General features: G+C 41.7%; 1 protein-coding gene across 1 annotated transcript; it reads right to left on the minus strand.

Moving 5' to 3' along the window:
• Nucleotides 1-64: 64 nt before the first annotated feature.
• Nucleotides 65-12,068, minus strand: icam3 (intercellular adhesion molecule 3). The gene is made up of 11 exons (XM_030090284.1): nucleotides 11,915-12,068; nucleotides 10,475-10,738; nucleotides 10,084-10,398; nucleotides 9,703-9,924; nucleotides 9,391-9,618; nucleotides 9,019-9,282; nucleotides 5,369-5,638; nucleotides 5,142-5,294; nucleotides 3,927-4,145; nucleotides 3,569-3,811; nucleotides 65-2,122 (listed from the first exon to the last, which is right to left on the minus strand). Exons 1-11 carry the CDS (start codon nucleotides 11,970-11,972, stop codon nucleotides 1,920-1,922), a joined length of 2,439 nt encoding a protein of 812 aa, XP_029946144.1. The 5' UTR covers nucleotides 11,973-12,068; the 3' UTR covers nucleotides 65-1,919.
• Between the last annotated feature and the right edge of the window lie 6,655 nt (nucleotides 12,069-18,723).

An 18,723-nucleotide genomic window follows, 5' to 3' on the forward strand; every position in this document is an offset into this window, starting at 1 on the left:
CGAGGTGTTGACTGAGGTTTACTTATATGGGAGTAAATGTAATGACGAAACAAGATGTTTTTTTTTAAGCCACGGTTTTAATAATAAAATACAGTTTTAACATGAGTCATAAATATTTACAGCAGTATTCACAAATGTAATAAAATGTCTTCATGCCCCTTTTTTTATGCAGGTGCAGTGTTTACATCCTGTGTGCAGTCCAGTCTCAGTACAAAAATCCTTCATTCTTCACTTTTTCTCATAAATAAACTTGAGCTTTAACATAAAATTTGGGGGTGGCATTGGGCTATAATGCCTGCAGTCACTTTTTAAAAAAAGCACCCAACTGTGGAACAATGTATTTTGTCCCGAAAGGCCAGAGCCTGATACAGTATGGCACTGAGAGGAGGGCACAGGGGCTTAGGGAGCACGGCCAAAGGACAAAAGGCTCAACAAAATGTACTTTCGAGCAACGATCGCCACAAACTCTGTGAAGCTGATCTGGTTTTCACATATTCAGTGATGTCACATTTTCAAAGGTATCAACATTTCCTGTTTATGTCAGGGGAAAAAAACACACAGCAGTCTGAAGTTCACAAAGTTCAAACACATGATGTGACATCCTGTTGGTGTGAGAAGTAGCTACATATAAAAATCTTGACTGAGTATATTTTGATGGGACAGCATTTAATGCAAAAAAAATTGTTAGTGAAACCAAGAAATGAGCTGAGATTATTCCCTTTTCTGCCCAGAATAAATAGTTGAGTTCTTGCTCCAGTGAAAACAGGTGAATTCCAGTAGTACGTCATGACTTGTGCATCTCAAGCCGGCTGACAGGATAAAACACTCATTTATGCGACATTAGATTTGGGGTTGATAGTGTGATATTTGGGGGGATAGAAACATTTTCCAAACTGTCCAGTGTTTCCTTCTGTCTGAGTCGTATTCAGACCCTCCCGTACTCTAACATCTTACTTCCACACGGGTTGGATCGATGAGTGAAATGCTTCAAAGAACAGGTTTAAAATCAGCCGCAAATCTCACTAAAACATATTTCAGTCACAACAGAAGCATCAGATGCTGCAGGACGAGAACGGATGAGCTCATTTTGAATGTGATGGCAGCAACACGATTCTAATAATGAAAAAAGAAAACAGCTGGAGGAGAATTTTGCAACTCATTAGATGTTCACAGGTGATAAATGCCAATTAAAAAATGTATCATAAAGCCAAATGCAAACACGATTCAAAATGACACTGTTCAAAAGGCTTCTCTGGACAAATGAATGTTAATTATTCTCCAAAACCAAGGAAACGTCTCGCAGATGTAAAATAGGAAATACCACCTGTTCTGTTATCACCACACAGTTCAAAAGTCTGCATTCCTGTTGGTGTGGAGTTGAATCGCTTCCAATAACTCACACAACTAAGCAGGCACTATAAATGCTGGACAGTACAGCAGTTTGAGAACTTCAGCAGTTCCTGACCGTGCAGCTCGGCCACTCGCTTCATTCATCTCTACAGTACTGACCTGACCTGACCCCGCCTACATTATTCATCATTATCAAACTTAACAGCACAAAAACTCTCCCAAAACAACTCAAGGACTGCCAAGCAGCGAGAACGCTGCATCAGATAAAAAAAAAAGGAAACAGAAAACACCGCTCTCCCAAAACCGGCCTCTTCGTTCTGGTTTCCTGTTTTCAAACGTTTTCATTCTCGTGTCTCTGCTATCACATTCAAAATGAGCGACTCTCTCCTGATGTGTCGGTTTTTGCTCTATCGCCAGCAAAATAATGCGATTTGCAAATAGGTGAACCCTGTTTTTTAACTTCCATTTTACTCATCACTTCAGCCTTTTTGAGCGTTTGGCTGCAGGTTCTGGCTCTGGCGGAGAGATGCAGGTCGTTCAGAGCGGTCAGCCGGTAATCTGGGGCCATGCTAAGACAGCTTGGTCATGGGTAACGGCAGATCCCAGCCGTTCGTGGCCACGTTGCCGTTGTGAGTGCTGAGTTTGGGGTTTTTGAGACTGTAGCGGCGCATCTTGGTGTTCTTGTAGTAGATGGAGTAGAGGAAGACGAAGATGACGGAGATGACGACGACTGTGACGGCCACGAAGCCGGCGATGAGGGGCAGGTAGTCCTCTGGAACGAAACCAACAGAGAGCATGTTACGGCATGAAAAATTACCACCTTTAAATACAAGACTGTTCTCATGCAACAAGTCAACGCTGAAGTTTTAGTATACAACTGAAACATGCTTCTTATTTTCAAAGAAGTAATTTAATAATCAGCACATCTATCTTAATGTGCAAAAGTATCTAATTGATTTACTTGAAATGATATTGAGGCAGAACAACAGACTGTTTAGACTTACATCATTGTTGTGAAGTTAGAGTTCCCTTGTAAACAAAATATTTTCCCATTTTTAAGCACTTTATTTGGAACATCTTAAGAAGAGTTGATCTTCACGATTGTATCTCGACCACATCCGACCATTAAGAACGTCAGGCTTTCAGAGTGTTATGAGAGCAACGGTTCCTTCAACTTAAGTGACTTCACACACCCCGGCACGCAGATTCTCAGTTCACACCTCCTTTGTGTCACGTCAAGTCGTAAATTTTGTTTGAAATAGCGGCCGTCTATAAATTTTCAGCATTATAAGATAATATTATGAACACACGTTGAGATTCATGTGCAACAAAAATCACAACTCGTGTCCTGAGAGCTATGAAGTGTTTATAGTCTGGATGTGTTTTTGCATTGAAGAATATTCTAATATTTCAATGAATCTTCACACATTATTCAAATGTGTGAAATAATGAATGTTTCCCGTTATGCTCGCTCTATCCTCTGAAGGCCGTGGCAGTACACAGCTCATCTCTCATTAGACGACAGACATCGGAACAGGATGCACATCATTAGCAGCATTCAGCCTTCAAACACTGATTGATTACGAAAACACAGAGTGGAATGAACTGTTGACCTGAGGCGGGCTGAGACCATGAGCTCCTTCTGTTCATGCCACATGCTGAGTCCAGCATCTGTGTGCCATGCCAAGTAGACAAAAGGCATGAAAGGATACAGCTCATTGTTTTTCTCAGGGTTAGGGTGAAAGTGCAACTAAACACCGTCTTCTGCTGGTGTGATTGTCTCAGTGCTGTACACAGTGACAGGCTTTTATTCTGGGGGAGTAATTCTTCTGCTCAGTCTCACCTAATGCACATTTATAAGTCCATTCAAACTGATATTCCTACCAGGAACAACAATGACAAAAAATTTAAAGTCCCTGAGTCCCAAAAAAAAAAAAAAAAAAAAAAAATCTGCGTTCAGATGTTGCAGTTCCTCACCTGTCAGCAGAATTTTGTGCTTTGCACGGCTGCTTCGGGATTAGCTGAACAGATAACTGCACGAGTAGGCAGGGTTACAGGATTTCCTAACAAAGTACTCAGTAATTGTATTCAATGGTTCCACAGAACTGGCTGCTTTACCAGAACTGAGTCTTTATCTTTGCATAATGAGCAAATAATTCTACTAAATCTCTCTTAGGGGAAAATGTTGCTCAATCCCCTCCAGAAACATGTACGTTACCTTTTAAAACGACTTCGACGACGTGTACGGTGGAATCCACGCCGTTGCGAGCCGAGCAGTTGTAGATGCCTTCCTCGAACACAGTCAGATTTCCCCCAGACACCTGAACCACTTTATCTTTGCTGTAGAGCCACTGGATGACCGGAGCGGGACTCCCATGGGCTTCACAGACCAGCTCCTCGGGATAACCCCTGAACAGGGGGACTCTCTTTGGAAGCTTTGCGGTGTTTATAACGGGCTTATCTGTTCAGAGACAAAGGTAAAAGAAGCACAGTGAGGATAAAGAAAATCAATATATTCAGAGGTAATGTATTTATTTATTTATTTTAATTAATAGCGAATGAAGATGTGATCTCACAGAGGACGGTGAGGTTCAGAGGGGCGGACTCCGAGCTCCAAGCACCATGCGACGCTTCCGATCCCAGGCGCAACTGAGCCTCGCATCTGAACTCCGCCCCACTGTGCGCCCGGTTCAGAGTGACGTTCACGGAGGACGTCAGGTTCACCGGTGACTTGACGACGCCGATATCACAGTTTCTGACGTCGTCAGGCTGACAGTCCTCCAGGCTCAGCACCCCTAAAAGACAGAATTTAAGATTTCATTGAGGAAAACATGACGTGAAATAGCAGAATCACAATAGTTCTCTGTATCTTTATACCTTAAATAGCACAATTATAGTGCTGGAAATGTAGGTTTAACTTATGAATGGGGAATGTTCAAAGGACAAGAAACAAGCACCGCTCACAACAAAAAGATTAACAACAAAGAATGTTGCCATTAGCTTTATGAGACAATACATGAAAGGAAAGAAGCTTGGCCAGTTCATACTGTTGAAGCACTTCGCAAACAACACGTCCAAGACGGTCTCATACAGGTTTTTTGTGCCAAATTTTCCACTTCCTAGTTCTTTGCAAGCAGAAGCTGATGAATACAGACTTTTCCGTTTCGAAGGGATTGTGTTTGACACTTGTGATTCATTATTTACAACCTTCATATCAATAATAAAATATATTTAAAATCGTAAATAATGTCATTATAGCTACACACCGCCTTCCTTCGGTTACACTCTGGAACTCCACCAAGAAAAACTGGTTTTCCGTCTCCAGTTAAGATGCGCTGATATCATTTGTGCTTTTTTCAGACCGGTTGAGTCACCAAGGCTTTTCTTTAGTCTTGCAATTTGCCGGCTTTGCAGTGTAATTACTACTCTGTTCTAACGGAGGTTGGGCCGTGTCGTGGGTAGACTCATGAATCATCGCCGCGTTACCCAAATCCACACTTTTTTACACACACACACACACGCACACACACACACACGGGCTGTTTACATACTGGACTTTTATCTCTGGGATTAAAACAAGTGTTTCTATTCTATTCTGTTCCATTCTATTAATGATGGGCTGTAACAATGATAATATTGTGATAAATGTTATTTACGTTGCATTTTTCTGTCAAAACATCCCAATTTAAGGTTATTGCCCAGCTTTTTTTTTTTCCAAGCAGTGATCATTGTTGTAAATGTTAACCATTTGTTGGACGTCAGAGACAAAGCGTGTTGGAAAGATGTCCCACCTGGTCCAATGGCTTCACTCCCTCTGTACCACTGCACAGTGAGCATTTGTGCAGGGGCGACGTTGATAATGTCACAGTGCAGCTGAAACGCTCTGTCCTCCAACACTGAGCTGGAGTTCTCCAACGGACGGATGGAAACGCTGTCTGGTGTTTCTGGAAGAGGCGAGAGACAGTTTCAGAAGGCCGCACGATGTCTTTTAAAAGTGAAAACTGTTTGACGTACTTACTGTAAATAATGACTTTTAGTTTCTTGTGGCAGGTTCCGATTCCCTGGAAATCTCCAAAACAAGCAGGCCTTGAGTACCAGTTGTTATAGGTGTCAGGAAGCCAGTCGATCACATCGAAGGTTCTGTTGTCCTGCAGATCTTGCCAGTATATCTGACGGACGTGTGAGGCGCTGGTGGATGTCGGCTGGCATGTGGCTGGACGCCCCTGGTTTTGGTATTCGACTATCAAGGTCTCTGGAGTTATTTCAATGGGGCATTCCGGTGGGGCACCTATATGAGGGGTGGGAAGGAGAAATGTTAATGCAGTCTTGGGACACAAACATCAATTGTAGTGAGAAAACAGCCTTAAAAGGTTCTTTAGAAACAAAGACCCTATCGCAGGAGGCAGCCTGTACTCAGGAAGGATATACCACTCCCTTTGGGAAGTCTGCACTTGCTGCCCACCATTCTTTCTCCTGGACCTCACTGAAATATCTGCATATTTGTTGAATGCGTCATTCCTTCACCATTCAATCGCACCTAACAGTGTGACATTATTTGCTTTTTAATAAGCTAATAAATAAACAATAGACAAAGAATGTGAGTAGAATATTAAAACATTTGTAGGTTACAGTTATTCCACAACAATTCTTTTTTTTCCCTCTGTTATCCTTTTTTTTACTCATTTTAAGTGAACAAATACATTCACAACTTTTTAAAACTCTGCAGCTTTAAAAATCAGCTCAGCTCTTCATCATGCAGGAGTCATAAATAGACAGAGAGACAGAGAGAGAGAGAAAGAGAGAGACATGTCGGTCTCCACACAAAAGAAAAAACTTGAGCGTTTGCTGAGCACAAACTTACGCGACTGCGTCCCGTTACAAAGCAGCTCTAAAGCCAGAAAGAGCGACAGCAGACGAAGAGAGCCGAGCTCCTCCATTGGAGCCTCCGAGGGGGTTTCTGCTTTCACTCCGACAGCTGTCGCCCCTCTTCCGTTAGGATTCGGTTTCTCCGGCTTCTCCTCAGCCCCGGCGGAGACTTGTTGACTTTTTTTTTTTTCGGGTGGAAGCTAAGAGCTAAAAGCTACTACCGCCGCTCGTCCAAGCCCCGCACCGCACCGCCCCGCGCGCAGAGCGCCGCGCGCCGCCCCGCCGCGCTACGTCGCGCGCGGCTCTGCGCGCAGTGCGCTGCTCCTCCTCCTCCTCCTCAGCGGCTGAGCCACAAGCTTTCCTTTATAAGGAGAAATGCAATTAAACGGAGCTTCAGTAAATTTCACTGCCATATGTTGAAGTTTATAAAGACTGGCTTCATAGTTTTAATGCACGATGTAAACAAATCAATTAAATTTATGTGTTTCTGGGTTTTTGTTTTTTTTTTAGTTTAGGTTTCTGTTTAGTGGAAATTTTTAATAAACCAACTGGATGTCCCACATATACACTGAAGAAAAATATAAATACAACACTTCAATGTCTGTTGCTGAGTCGAACTGAAAAACCCAAAACTTATTCAACGTAGACAAAAGGCCGATTCTTCTCAAATATATTGCACAAATGTGTCTAAACGTGTTTGCGAGCTCTCTGAACAGGAAATTCATCTATCTCACAGCTGTGGCTTATCAAGATGCTGATTAGAAAGCAGGATTATTACCAAGAACAGTGAAATATACAGATTCATCACAGGGCACGATGCCACAGATGTCACAAGTTTTGACGGAGCGTGCGACTGTCATGCTGACGGTGGGAATGTCCACCAGAACTCAAGCCCGAGAAGCGAATGTTCATTTCTCTCGCGCAAGCTGCCTTTCAGAGAATTTAGCAGTAAAACCAACCGGCCTCACAACCGCAGGCCACATGTGACGGCACCAGGGCGGCCATTGTGTTATGTTATGCTGGGGGCACAGTGATGTAGTGGTTAGCACTCTCAATAGCAGGAGTGTCAAACATATGATCCATGGGCCAACACTGGGCCGGCAAGAAGCTCCGATCTGGCACGCCAAACCACCAAGCAAATTGTAATTTTTTTACGAAGAAATTTCTAAAGAGCAGTGGAAAAACCATGAGACCTGAGCTGAGATATCGGTGAAGCTGCCTCCTTGCTGTCACACTACCCTCAAAGCCATGCTGTCAGGATGACTTTGCAAAAACATCCATAATGTGACATAGGGGAAGTTTTTTTTTTTTTTTGGTATTTCACTTCAGATTACACAAGACAGTAGCATTAAAATTGGGCTTTATGTTTAGTCATTTCTGTCAGTAATTATTTGGTTTTGCAAGAATAGGCATTTTCACCACAGTGTTCTCTCCACCACAACAATGAAGAACTTTAAAATTTGAATTTAAAGGCTATTATTGCAGTATTTTACCAGGCCAACCCGTTCAAGATAAAAGCAGGCCCCTGAACTGAAATGTGTTTGACTCCTGTGTGCTGGAGTTTCAGTGTCACAGGTCAGTTTGTTTTGGGACCTTTTTGAATAGATTCTTCCTGTGCATGTTTAGGATTTCCTCCAACAGTTCAAAAATACACATTTGAAGTGAATTATTCACACTCAATGAGAATGTGAGTGTGTGACTCTGTCTCTCTCTCTCTCTCTCTCTCTCTCTCTCTCTCTCTCTCTCTCTCTCTCTCTCTCTCTCTCTCTCTCTCTCTCTCTCTCTCTTTCTCCATAATCCACCGACCCTGAGTCAGATAAAGCAAGTCTAAATGAAGAATAGAACAGAGTTATGTTCAGCTAAAATGGAATATCCTTGGAAACGTAACTATCTCTTCTTCATTTATAACACATGACGCAAAAAGTTTCAAGTATTGGATTATTGTGACATTATAAAACAGGCAACAATGTAATCCTCACCAATGGCCATCAATCATCCAAGAATGAAGCAATGACCATCAGGTCAATACAATATCAGCACACGTTACTCTTACAAAATTCTAATGAGACAAAACTGTGTTGGCTCATGCAGTGATTGTTAAGTCCGGTTTGTTTGTTTGTTTTGTTTTTTTACTTTGACCAATTAAGAAATAGTTATGTACAAATAGTGTTGCATTGAGTGGCACCATATACTTGTTTCTATAGCATTGTGAAATGGAAAGTTCTGAGTTCACACTTCCCAGCTGCACCGTCGGACATGTCTGTAATTTTTTGGGTCGGTTTAGCAAATCTGAGGGTTTATCACTTTAAAGTGATCAACACAAATAAATCAGTGAATTACAACCAAGTACTGACAAACCTGGAAAATGTCCACCATTGCTTTCTGGTGAGCAAAATACATTTTTCATTTATTTATTCTGTGCATGTTTCTAATCTCTACAAGCATTATCATGTGAGAATAATATCACAGTTATAATCTTGTTATTATATGATGTTTGCTGTTGTTCTTGTTTTTGATGCTTATTATTTTCATATTCTTTTGATACTCTTCTACTATTCTCCATTGGCTGCTGGAATAATGCAAATTTCTCCATTGTGGGACAAATAAAGAATAACGTTACATTACTTAATTAATTAGAAAAATAAATAATGTGCAGGTAAGTCCTATTTTTCTATCAATTTGATTGCTGAGGTCCAGGAAACTAGATCAGATTATCATTGTTGTTGCTCAAATCCACCTCTTACTGTATCTCTCTGAGCAGACATATTTTAATAAACACACTCCTGGTTTCCTGCTGCTTACCGTTCACGGTGACCACCACAGTTTTGTAAACGCTGCCTTTGACGTTGCTGGCGCGGCACGTGTACGAGCCCCCGTTGTACGCAGTGGCGTTGGAGATGATCAGCCTGGACACTCCGTCTTCGCTCTCCTCCTCCACATTTCCTGTCCGGTAATAAGTCCAGGAGTATTTGGGTCGGGGGTTACCCACGGACGAACACTTCAGCCACACGTCGGACCCCACCTCGATTTCAGAGTCTTCGAGCTCGACGATCTGTGACGGTGGGTCTACAGACGATGAAAAGGTAGACAATTTTAGTCCAATGAATAAAAAGCAAAAGGCAGTACTGTTGTAAACAAAGTAAATCGGGCATTAAGAGTTAATCTAGGACTTACACAGAACCACAATGTCCACAGTGGAATTGACGCTCGTGAGACTGTTTGAAGCTGTGATCACGTATTGCCCCGCGTCCCTTCTCGTGAACGTTTCAGGAAGTTCGACCTCCTCGCCGTCTTTGTACCAGATGATCTCCGGTGTGGGATAGCCCTCCACAGTACAGGCCAGGTTGCGATCATCATGCTCCAGCACAGTATACGTGCTCGGACATTCCAATTCTGGTCCGTCTGAAGGCAAAAAAACATATAAACGCTTGAGCAATGTGTAGCCTGGTCTGGTAATGAATTGTGACGCTGGAGGGTGACACTCACACAAAACAATAAAGGTGATTGTCTTGTTGAGTGGGGTGTGCCCTTCAGCTTCGACTGCGTATCTTCCTGCATCTTTTCTTCCGAAAGGGACGGATGAGTTGATGAGCTCTCCGTCCTGGAACCATCTTACTTTAGGGGCCGGATTTCCCGTCACAGCGCATTTTTCTTCAATAGTTTGACCTTCCGTGATCTCCACAACAGTGCACGGCACGTCTGGTCCGACTAGAAAGAGGAAGAAAGCAAATAAAATGGTTTCACTGTGTCATTTTCAATTTGAGGGGCTGGTTATTGATTTTCCTGTCAGCCGACACTTTTGTCAAGAACTGTTGCAGAATTTTTATGATAAAGTAAAGCAGTGAAACTAAATAATGATATACTCACAAAAAACTGTGACAGCATACTCTTCTGAAGACACCTTAAGGTCCGGCCCCACAGGTCCAAGGTCCAATCGCGCCTCACATGTGATCGTGCTGCCGCTGTCCTCTCTAGTTGGTGTAAATTGAAGGATGGACGACTGACTGACCGGCTCCTTTGTGGAATCATTAAAAGTCTCTCTGTGGATGATCGTGTCTCCTTTGAACCATGTGACAGAGAGATTTTGAAGTGGCGCTACGTCGACAATATCACACGTGAAGACGGTTTCCTCCCCTTCCTTCAAATCGCCGCTGGATCGGATGCTGATTGTTTCTGGAAATGCTGGAGAAGAGGAAGCAGCCATCAGATACTTGACACTGCATCATTCTTGCAAATTACAGCAGCAGGCAAGACTTACTATAAAGCACGAGTCCAGGTGTGATGGTGCAGCCCTTATAATGGGAGGCAAAAAAGCAGATGGGAGACATGTCCCATTCTGTGAGACTGTCCACGGTCCAGTTCGAAGAAGTCACGTTGGAGATGGATTTGCCGCCCTGAGGAGCCTCCCAGCCCATACCGTCGTGGTCGCGCTTCCATGTCATGCAGCTGATTGTGACCGGATCTCCATATTTCACCACAACCCTGGGGGGGCTCAGCTCCAAGGGACAGGACGTGTTCACACCTGCAAACATGGGAGTGCATTTGAACAATAACTTCAAAAGGAAAAAGATATTATTGCAATGAATGGTTTTTGTGCACTGCCAATAATTTGTGTTTTTAAGAGTTGGTATGTTGTTAAAAGATTGATGTCAAACTTGCTTTTTTCTCATTACAATACTGCTTTGATCAAATATGTTATTTATTACTGTCCTTTCAAGCATTACTAGCAAAAAATACATGGTAAAAAAACACAATACTTTATAAAAAAAAAAAATTCATAATATATAATATAAATCTTACTTAAGTTAGTTTTTTACCAACTAAATCTCAGTCCCAAAAATTCCAAATAAATGTGTCACAGTCAGATACAGTCCATGTCCTCACCGGCTTTCATATTACACAATAAGCCTTTTGTGGCCAACAAGAACCAAGGAAAAGCCGGAAAAGGTCACATGAAGTGAAAGTAAGACGCCATGCAATTGTGAGAGTAATGAAAATAGAACAATAATGATAGGAAATGAAACATCTTGATTATTTACATTACAGTCACTATAGATATGGGAAATTTTGTCAACATGACACAAGTTAACAACTCATGCTATTAACACATTTTTTTTCTAATCTGCTGCTTTCAAAGGAATTCAAACTTTAAATATGCATTCTTTTAACTGAATTTCTGACCAGAAGACTGAAAATAGATTAAACATTATGAATCCAAGAATGATGAATGAAGAATGACACTGTCTATACGATCTATAAACCAATCTTTTCTTACATCTGAAATCGAGGGGATCATTGTTCAAAAACTTCAGATTAATTGAACAGTTTTAATTCAAAGAAATATAGAGTTAAAAAGTCGAATTTGACCACGTGTCTTTTCATTTTGAGAGTAAATCATGTAAGAACTGACCATACATTCATCATTCATCATTTTTTCAATTGTTTTTTTTTCTTTTCTTTTTTTTCTAACACTGTTTGCTCTCGAGGCATCTGTTTCTGCTCACATGATACAGCTCCCCCCCTCATGGTCAAAACAAGTTTTGCTCCAACTGATTCAAACGTGCTCCTCTGGGGAACCTGACCTCCACGTGAGATGCACGAAACCAAACGGTTTATATCCACAGCGAAGAAAATACATCATATGAGCGATGAAAGTTAAAAGAAAGGAAGAAAAAAAAAACCCAAAACCTGAGCCTACCTGTCGCGATGAGAATGAGCCCCACGAAGAGGAGAACAAAAAACCTACTCTCACTCATTGGATACGTTTGCGCATTTGGTTTGAACAATGTTCCTTCTGTCCTTTATTCCAGCTCCCAGCTCTGCTGTGCGCCTCTGCTGGGGCTGCTCTGCTCATCCAGTGATCCAAGACAGAAAGTGAAGAAAGTACAGAGAGAGAGAGAGGGAGAGAGAGAGAGAGAGGAGGGGGTGGAGGGAGAGAGAGGGAGATCTGGACAGTTGGCAGTTTGTGTGTGGGATTTTTTTCTGTATTCCAGTAATTCATAATTCATGACTCAGGCGATGGTACACAGCCTGCCATACAAACAGAACATGTTATTCACACACCACTCTCCACATCCACAATAATCTGAAGAACTTCAGATTTTTTTTTCCTTCCAGTAATTGACACTACTTTACTATATGGAGTTTTGATTTTTTTTTTATTTTTACTACACACATATGAAGGTCATTTTGAAATGTGCTCACAAAGTGTGAGGAACGTTGTGCTGACAGTGAAGAAATTAGGCTTCTTTCCTTTTTTTTGTTTTTGTTTTCTCAGTAGAGAGAAGTGTTTTGTATGCGTGTTGGGAGCCGTCGTCATGCCCACACATCTTCAGGTCACAGATTCGCGCCCACACATCAGCAGATTCACCAGTGCCATGCATGCATATTTTAAACAGAATCATTTTGAGGATTACACTTTCTTTTCCTTTTTTTTTTTGGGATCATTTCTTATTTGTCTTACGACATCGGCTTTTCCTTTCCCCGCCGGAAGAAGCAAGTCGTAACTCTGGAATTTCCACGCTCTCACTTTCAGTCACATCCTTTTTAAAATCTGTACCAGGCTTCCCAGATCTGAGCTCAGCTTCCTGCGATACGAAGACAAATTTAACTGGACCCGCTCAGACTGCTGACGCTGACTCATTTCGGGATAATGAATTCTTGGGAGACGAATCTCCCACAGTAAATAACAAATGTGGAGGAAAAGACAGAGTCTGTGGGAGGACTGAAAAGACACGCACTACAATCACATCCTCCCTGAGAAATGATGAACAGGAACCAGAACGCCGCGGCTGAAAAAGTGGGTCTGTTGATGATAAGCAGCCGCGCAGAGTGATCGTCTTTAATCCAGTGGGGGGTCAAAGGTTATTTGAGGAGTCCATCAGAGGGGAGCAGAAGGAGGAGGTGAAAGAAGATGTGCAACACGGGAGGCTCGAAAAGACAAACAAGGCATTTGGCTGTGAAAACAAGCATTGAGATTCCAGGCATGTCGGCCAAGCACTTTCAGTTCACACACACACACACACACACACACACACACACACACATAGAGAGTAGCTATTAAGATTTCGTTCAAGTTTAAATGATCCGAGCTTTGATCTGGTGACAAGAGGTCTGCGTTTCCCAATAACAACATCAGAACAGTTGAAAGCTAAACAAAGAGCTGCCAAACGCCACAAAGGTAAACAGGCAAACGCGTCCAGCGTTTTGAAGTCTATCAAGCTGACACTGTGATCACTATCACCTTTAATTTCCATGAGCACTTCCTGCTCTTGTACAGAGACGTGCAGGGAACTGATGCCTCCGAGAGATTTCTGGGTCATTTAGAGCAGCAGATATTTACACAACCGGCTTGGTTTAAAACAATATGGTCACTGTTGAGTAAGATACTTTTGGTTAAATGCCTGTTGCATTGGGCTGTTTCTTTCTAACATTCATACAACAGGAAACAATTCATCTTTCACGTCACTGAAAAGTAATTTATCAACCAAAATTCTACATAGGAGATTTATTGTATTTATTGACTTTTCAAAAGGAAAGCAAAACACAGCTGGGAACTCCCAGCCATTGTTTGATAAAAGTTGGAAAGGATGAGGAAATAAACAGCAGGATTTCAAAGAAACTTTTTTTTTCTTCAATCCACTCTCTATGGAGTGATAATTACTTATACTGTTGAGAGGAATTGGTGGAGGAAAATTTGGGAGATGAAACAGACATGTCGAAATTGTCCAGTACTAATAAAATTCTAGTAAAACCAAAGAAAAAAAACTTTTCTACCGGTTTTGCCATACATTCACACACTGTCACCTATAGACAATTCATGCATAGAGAGAACATGCAAATTCCATATGATAGTCTTCGCGATGTTTACAAGTAAAAAGTCAAGCAACATTGGGGCTATTTTCAAGTTGAATTAAAGCTCTTATATAATGTGACTCAGTAACTTTCCGCCACTGCATGCAGGCTTCGGGATGAGTCAAAGGAATAAGATGTGTGGATTCAGAAACAGCAGGATACGGCGTTACCTCTTCAGACATTTTCCTGTGCCAAAGAGGAAATGGTTGTGACAGAATGGCAGTAAAAAAAAAAAGACGAGGAAAAACACTTGACTGCTGAAGGTCTAAATACAGACCCTGTACAGACTAATGACTCGTCGGACCATAGAGTGACCTTGTACTTTGAGGAAAAAAAAGAAAAAAAACTTTGTTTGTTTAGTAACCAGGTGTTTTCTTCACAGCCTCTCGGTTATTGTTTAACCATATCGGGTTTCTATTCAGGGTTATTATAATCTAGAAAAAGCATGAATCGAACACTTTGTTTCCACAGATTCTGCGTATACATATATATATATATATATATATATATATATATATATATATATCTTGAAGGAATTTCAGAGAAAAAAGATTGCTTCACCCTAGTTTTGACACATGTTTTAATGTATTTTTGTTTAGACATCACATTGTTCAAACACATTGCTCAAAGAGGAACTCTCTCATACCACAGGCCTGAGAAAGATAAATTTCCCTGGAAAAGACATTCATCTTCCCCCACCATTAACCTGAGCATATAGGTCATTTCTGTGGGGAAGGGGATTGTGTATGCATTACATCTGATTACATGCAGACGTGCTTGGAAGGATTCCCAGAAGTTACTCTGTTCCAGTTGAGCCTGAACTCACAGCCTCTGTGTGACATTATAGTTGCAACATCATTACAGAGCATATCAAAACTTAACTTGATCAAATGCTGTAAAAATGCAATATTGACATGATGTGATGCGTTTTCATGGAGCTATTTGATGATTACCACGAACATGAAAGCAGGGCTGCTGCAGAAATGTCTTTAAATCAATAAATGGTGAATGGATTTAGAGCTGCGACACCCCCATGTCGTCTTTCCATTTTCATTCACATTCGCGTATTCACATATATGGGATCAAATTGTGGTTCCATGTGTTACTTTGACATGTAGGGGGGAGATGATGCAGTTTCCAAGCGAGACAACCATGTTGTTTTCTTTGCTCTGAAGAAATTACAGGATCACGTCAACACAAAAAAAGAAAAACATAAAAATTAAGTTTGACAGCAACAAGCTCTCAATGATTTCAAACTAAACAATATTAGTTGAATAGATTTCATTTGAGAAAGAAAAATTAGCTTGAAATTTCATGTAAAACATGTAGAGACAGAAAATTCAAGGAGCACGGCAGTGATGAACGAGGTAACAGATGTTTTAGGCAGTAAATCACTAAAACTACACTGCTCTATTGTCCTAAAGTATTGTGTAGAGATTTGGGAAAACACCTCCAGACTTCATTGTATCCATTCAGTCATTCAAAAAGAGCAGCAGGTGTCAAAAATAGCATATCAGGATCATGCTTACCTCTTCTTTTTACAGTCACAGCTAATTTTTTTTGCTGGCAATTTGAAAATTTTAAATTACTGTGTAAAAAAAAAAAAAAAAAAAAAAAAAAATCATACAATACCAGATGATAGGCAAAAGCTGTTTGTTGATGATGTGGGCTGTTTAGCGTTGGAGGGAAATGTCCCTGTTAAAACTCAGATATGTTCTATGGTGAGACAGTGGGACAAGCTTGATGAAGACCTCACACAGCGGGAAACATGAGGCTCCTTAAAAATAAACACCAAGATATTATCTTCATTCGCTCCCAAAATAAAAAGCGTGTAGGATTGCACGGGGTGTTTTCAGATATGAACATATTGTCATATTGACTTGTGTGATTGTTACTATAATAATTATTAATTTTTATTATTGTTGTTATTGTCATCATTGTGTTTTCACCTTATTGTGTGGAGGTTCAGTCAAGGCCTGCCTAATTCAGAACAGATACAAAGCCAGGGATGGAAATCTTCTGGCGCATTCAGGATCAGGTTTAACGCATGCAGGAACAAGATAACAAACAGGAAATATCTAATTTACGGTGGACGACGGCCGGGAGCCCACAAAAGACAGGAAGAGTGTCAAAATCACAGCGAGGAGCGGGGCTCTGTTCTACACGACCACACATCAGAAGGCTGCTGGGCTTTATCAGATGACTTTCTACTCTGCTTGTGTAGTGGTTTCATTCCTCAATAAATCCCTCTCCCCTACATTCGTTATTTCCTAATGGCAACAGAGTGCTTTAATAATCACACTTGGTGTGGTTTCCTTCACCTTTGTGACGGAACAATACACCCTGTGTTTTCCGTGCGCGGCGAGGAGATTCAGATCTCTACCTGCCTGGAGAAAGCCAGCATGCGGCTGACCTAAATCCTTCTCTTGTCTTGAGTTGTCTGTTGCATTTCACCACCCCCCCCCACCTCCTCGCTTTTTTTGTTCCACGTCTGCCTCTTTTATTCCAGCTTCTTTAAAATGCGTCAGCGCTTTTCATTTGGAAATGAAGAAGTGTCATTCCTGATGGCTATTGGGAGCCTTTTCTCCTCAGTTCTATTGTTTTGTGAAGAGGGGCTCTCTCCCGCCTAGCTGAGTCATAAGAGAAGGTCTGTCCAAGAACAATCTGCCCTTTTCAGGCCTCAGCTGCGTATCAACAACAGTCAGAATCCACCAGAAACTCCCTTGTGTTAGAATGAAGAATAATATCTGACAAAAAGGGCAACAGTGGAAGTGACGAAAAGATCAATCAAGGTAGATTTAAACAATGTTGTGTTGATATCAGATAAATATTGACTTAATGTGTTTCAGTTTTGCTCCTGAAAGTAGTTTCAGTGGCGCTAAAAGAATCCGTTCAGAAGGAAAGATGATTTCTGACAGCAGATTTCAGATCTACAGGAGGATCTTACACTCAATCTGGGCCTGAAGGTCTCAGGAGAGGATCACTGCTCTGCAGCATACAGCTTGACGTCAGAGTCATATGGAAATGTTTCCAATGAGTCTGCTTGATGTAGAAAATACCAAGAGCTCAGACAGCAGCTCATTCAGTGTCCTTAAAGTAGTAATCTAATAATTCAGAACAAATCCGCTCGGTGAATTTTCACTTTAAACCAACAAAACTTTGCATTAGAGCCGTCTTGGAGGAGAAACTGGGTTAAGGAGGTCTGTGTGCAGAGAGAGCTGAGAATAATGAAGTCACACATTCTGGGAACAATAAACTGTAAATATTTTTTCCAGCTGAACGACAAATACCCTCCCACATCATCTGAGTGACATTCCTCCGTGGAGGAAAACCTTTCACATGAACTCCTCCGCAGCGCTGCTTTATGAGGCTGCATGCGTCCGCAGAGAGAAGCAGAAACATGTGTGGATGCTTCGCCTCTCGGAGCGCTCTGGAATATCTCCCCATGGGGCTCACTTTAGTGCAGAAGCTGCAAAAACCGCTAAACACCACTGATCTCTGGCTCCCTCTTGAGTTGGAGTCGATGAAACCAGACGATCCCACAGCAAATTACAGCATCGCTGTCCACCAATTAAAATATCTTCACCCTAGAATGAGTCTCTGATTTCAGCACACATGTTACAAATCAGTGTCTTGGTTTTTCCATTGTTGTGGAACATGGTGGTGGATCGGATTGAAACTTGACTCAGACCCTGATTCAGGTCCAGGTTCCTGCAGAAAGACCACCACCATAGACCATCTGTGGTGCAAGTTGCAACGACAATACACACTTTATAAATGATGCTACACTGAGGTCACCACTAGATAGCAGCATAGTGTCGAATCACCTCAACCTCGAGGCTCCCTCATGAGGCATCATACAAATTTGATCCCCGGCTGTGCACAGACTTGTGGGACTGCTTTGGCTCCAGTCTGAAGTGGAGGAGGGGTGGGGGAGCCGCTGCTAGCAGTCGGATATCATATGGATTTGGGAAACCTCAAGCGGTGGCAACCACAGCGACCGCATTCACTCTGTCTGATGGCATAACAGAGCTGGAACCCAATTAGCAAGGTCAATGCCGACAGGCCAGAGACGAGGGATCGCAGTTTGTTAGACTCGAGCTGAATTAATCATTATGAGTGGGACGAATAGAGGGGGGGCCATAAATGTGCTCCGTCTCTGTGTTGTTCTACTTAACCACATCATAAAGGTGAATTTTGCAATCAGTAAAAGTCGACCTTTGAAAAGACATGTACACAGGAAATGAAAATTAACGCTTCATTGCGTGAGAGTCACGTAGACACGAACGCAGACTTCGCTTAAAGGAATTGGGTTCGCCTTGTTTCCTATCAAAGGATGTTTTTCTTGTTTGTTTTTTTGCAACAACCGGGTGAAGACCACTGCGCATTTGTTGACTGTTCCACTAGTTGCATACTATATTAAATCAAACTGGAAAAAACAAACAAACAAACAAACAAACAGAAGTTGTCATTTTAAAAAAGATTTAAATTTTAAGTGGCTGAAAGGTGGTTAATTTGATTCTCTGAAAATAATGTGAAGGAACACTTTGCACAGATATGCAGGAACCTTTCATACTTTCCCTGGTTATCTGGCCACCAGCTGTGCCTCAGCCAGCTGTGTAGCTGTTACGGCCATTACTGGTTGTATTGCGG

Source organism: Salarias fasciatus, chromosome 4 (assembly GCF_902148845.1).
Source record: "Salarias fasciatus chromosome 4, fSalaFa1.1, whole genome shotgun sequence".
In the NCBI taxonomy this organism is placed as follows: Eukaryota; Metazoa; Chordata; class Actinopteri; order Blenniiformes; family Blenniidae; genus Salarias; species Salarias fasciatus.

What these genes read in the sequence shown, in the direction of transcription:
- icam3 (XM_030090284.1), bottom strand. Translation starts at nt 11,972, where the DNA reads ATGAGTGAGAGTAGGTTTTTTGTTCTCCTCTTCGTGGGGCTCATTCTC. An exon ending in GAGTGAAGCCATTGGACCAG is followed by an intron (nt 4,146 to 5,141) that starts GTGGGACATCTT and finishes TCTGTCTTTTAG; the next exon opens with GGGTGCTGAGCCTGGAGGAC. An exon ending in CGTCGAAGTCGTTTTAAAAG is followed by an intron (nt 2,123 to 3,568) that starts GTAACGTACATG and finishes GTTTCGTTCCAG; the next exon opens with AGGACTACCTGCCCCTCATC.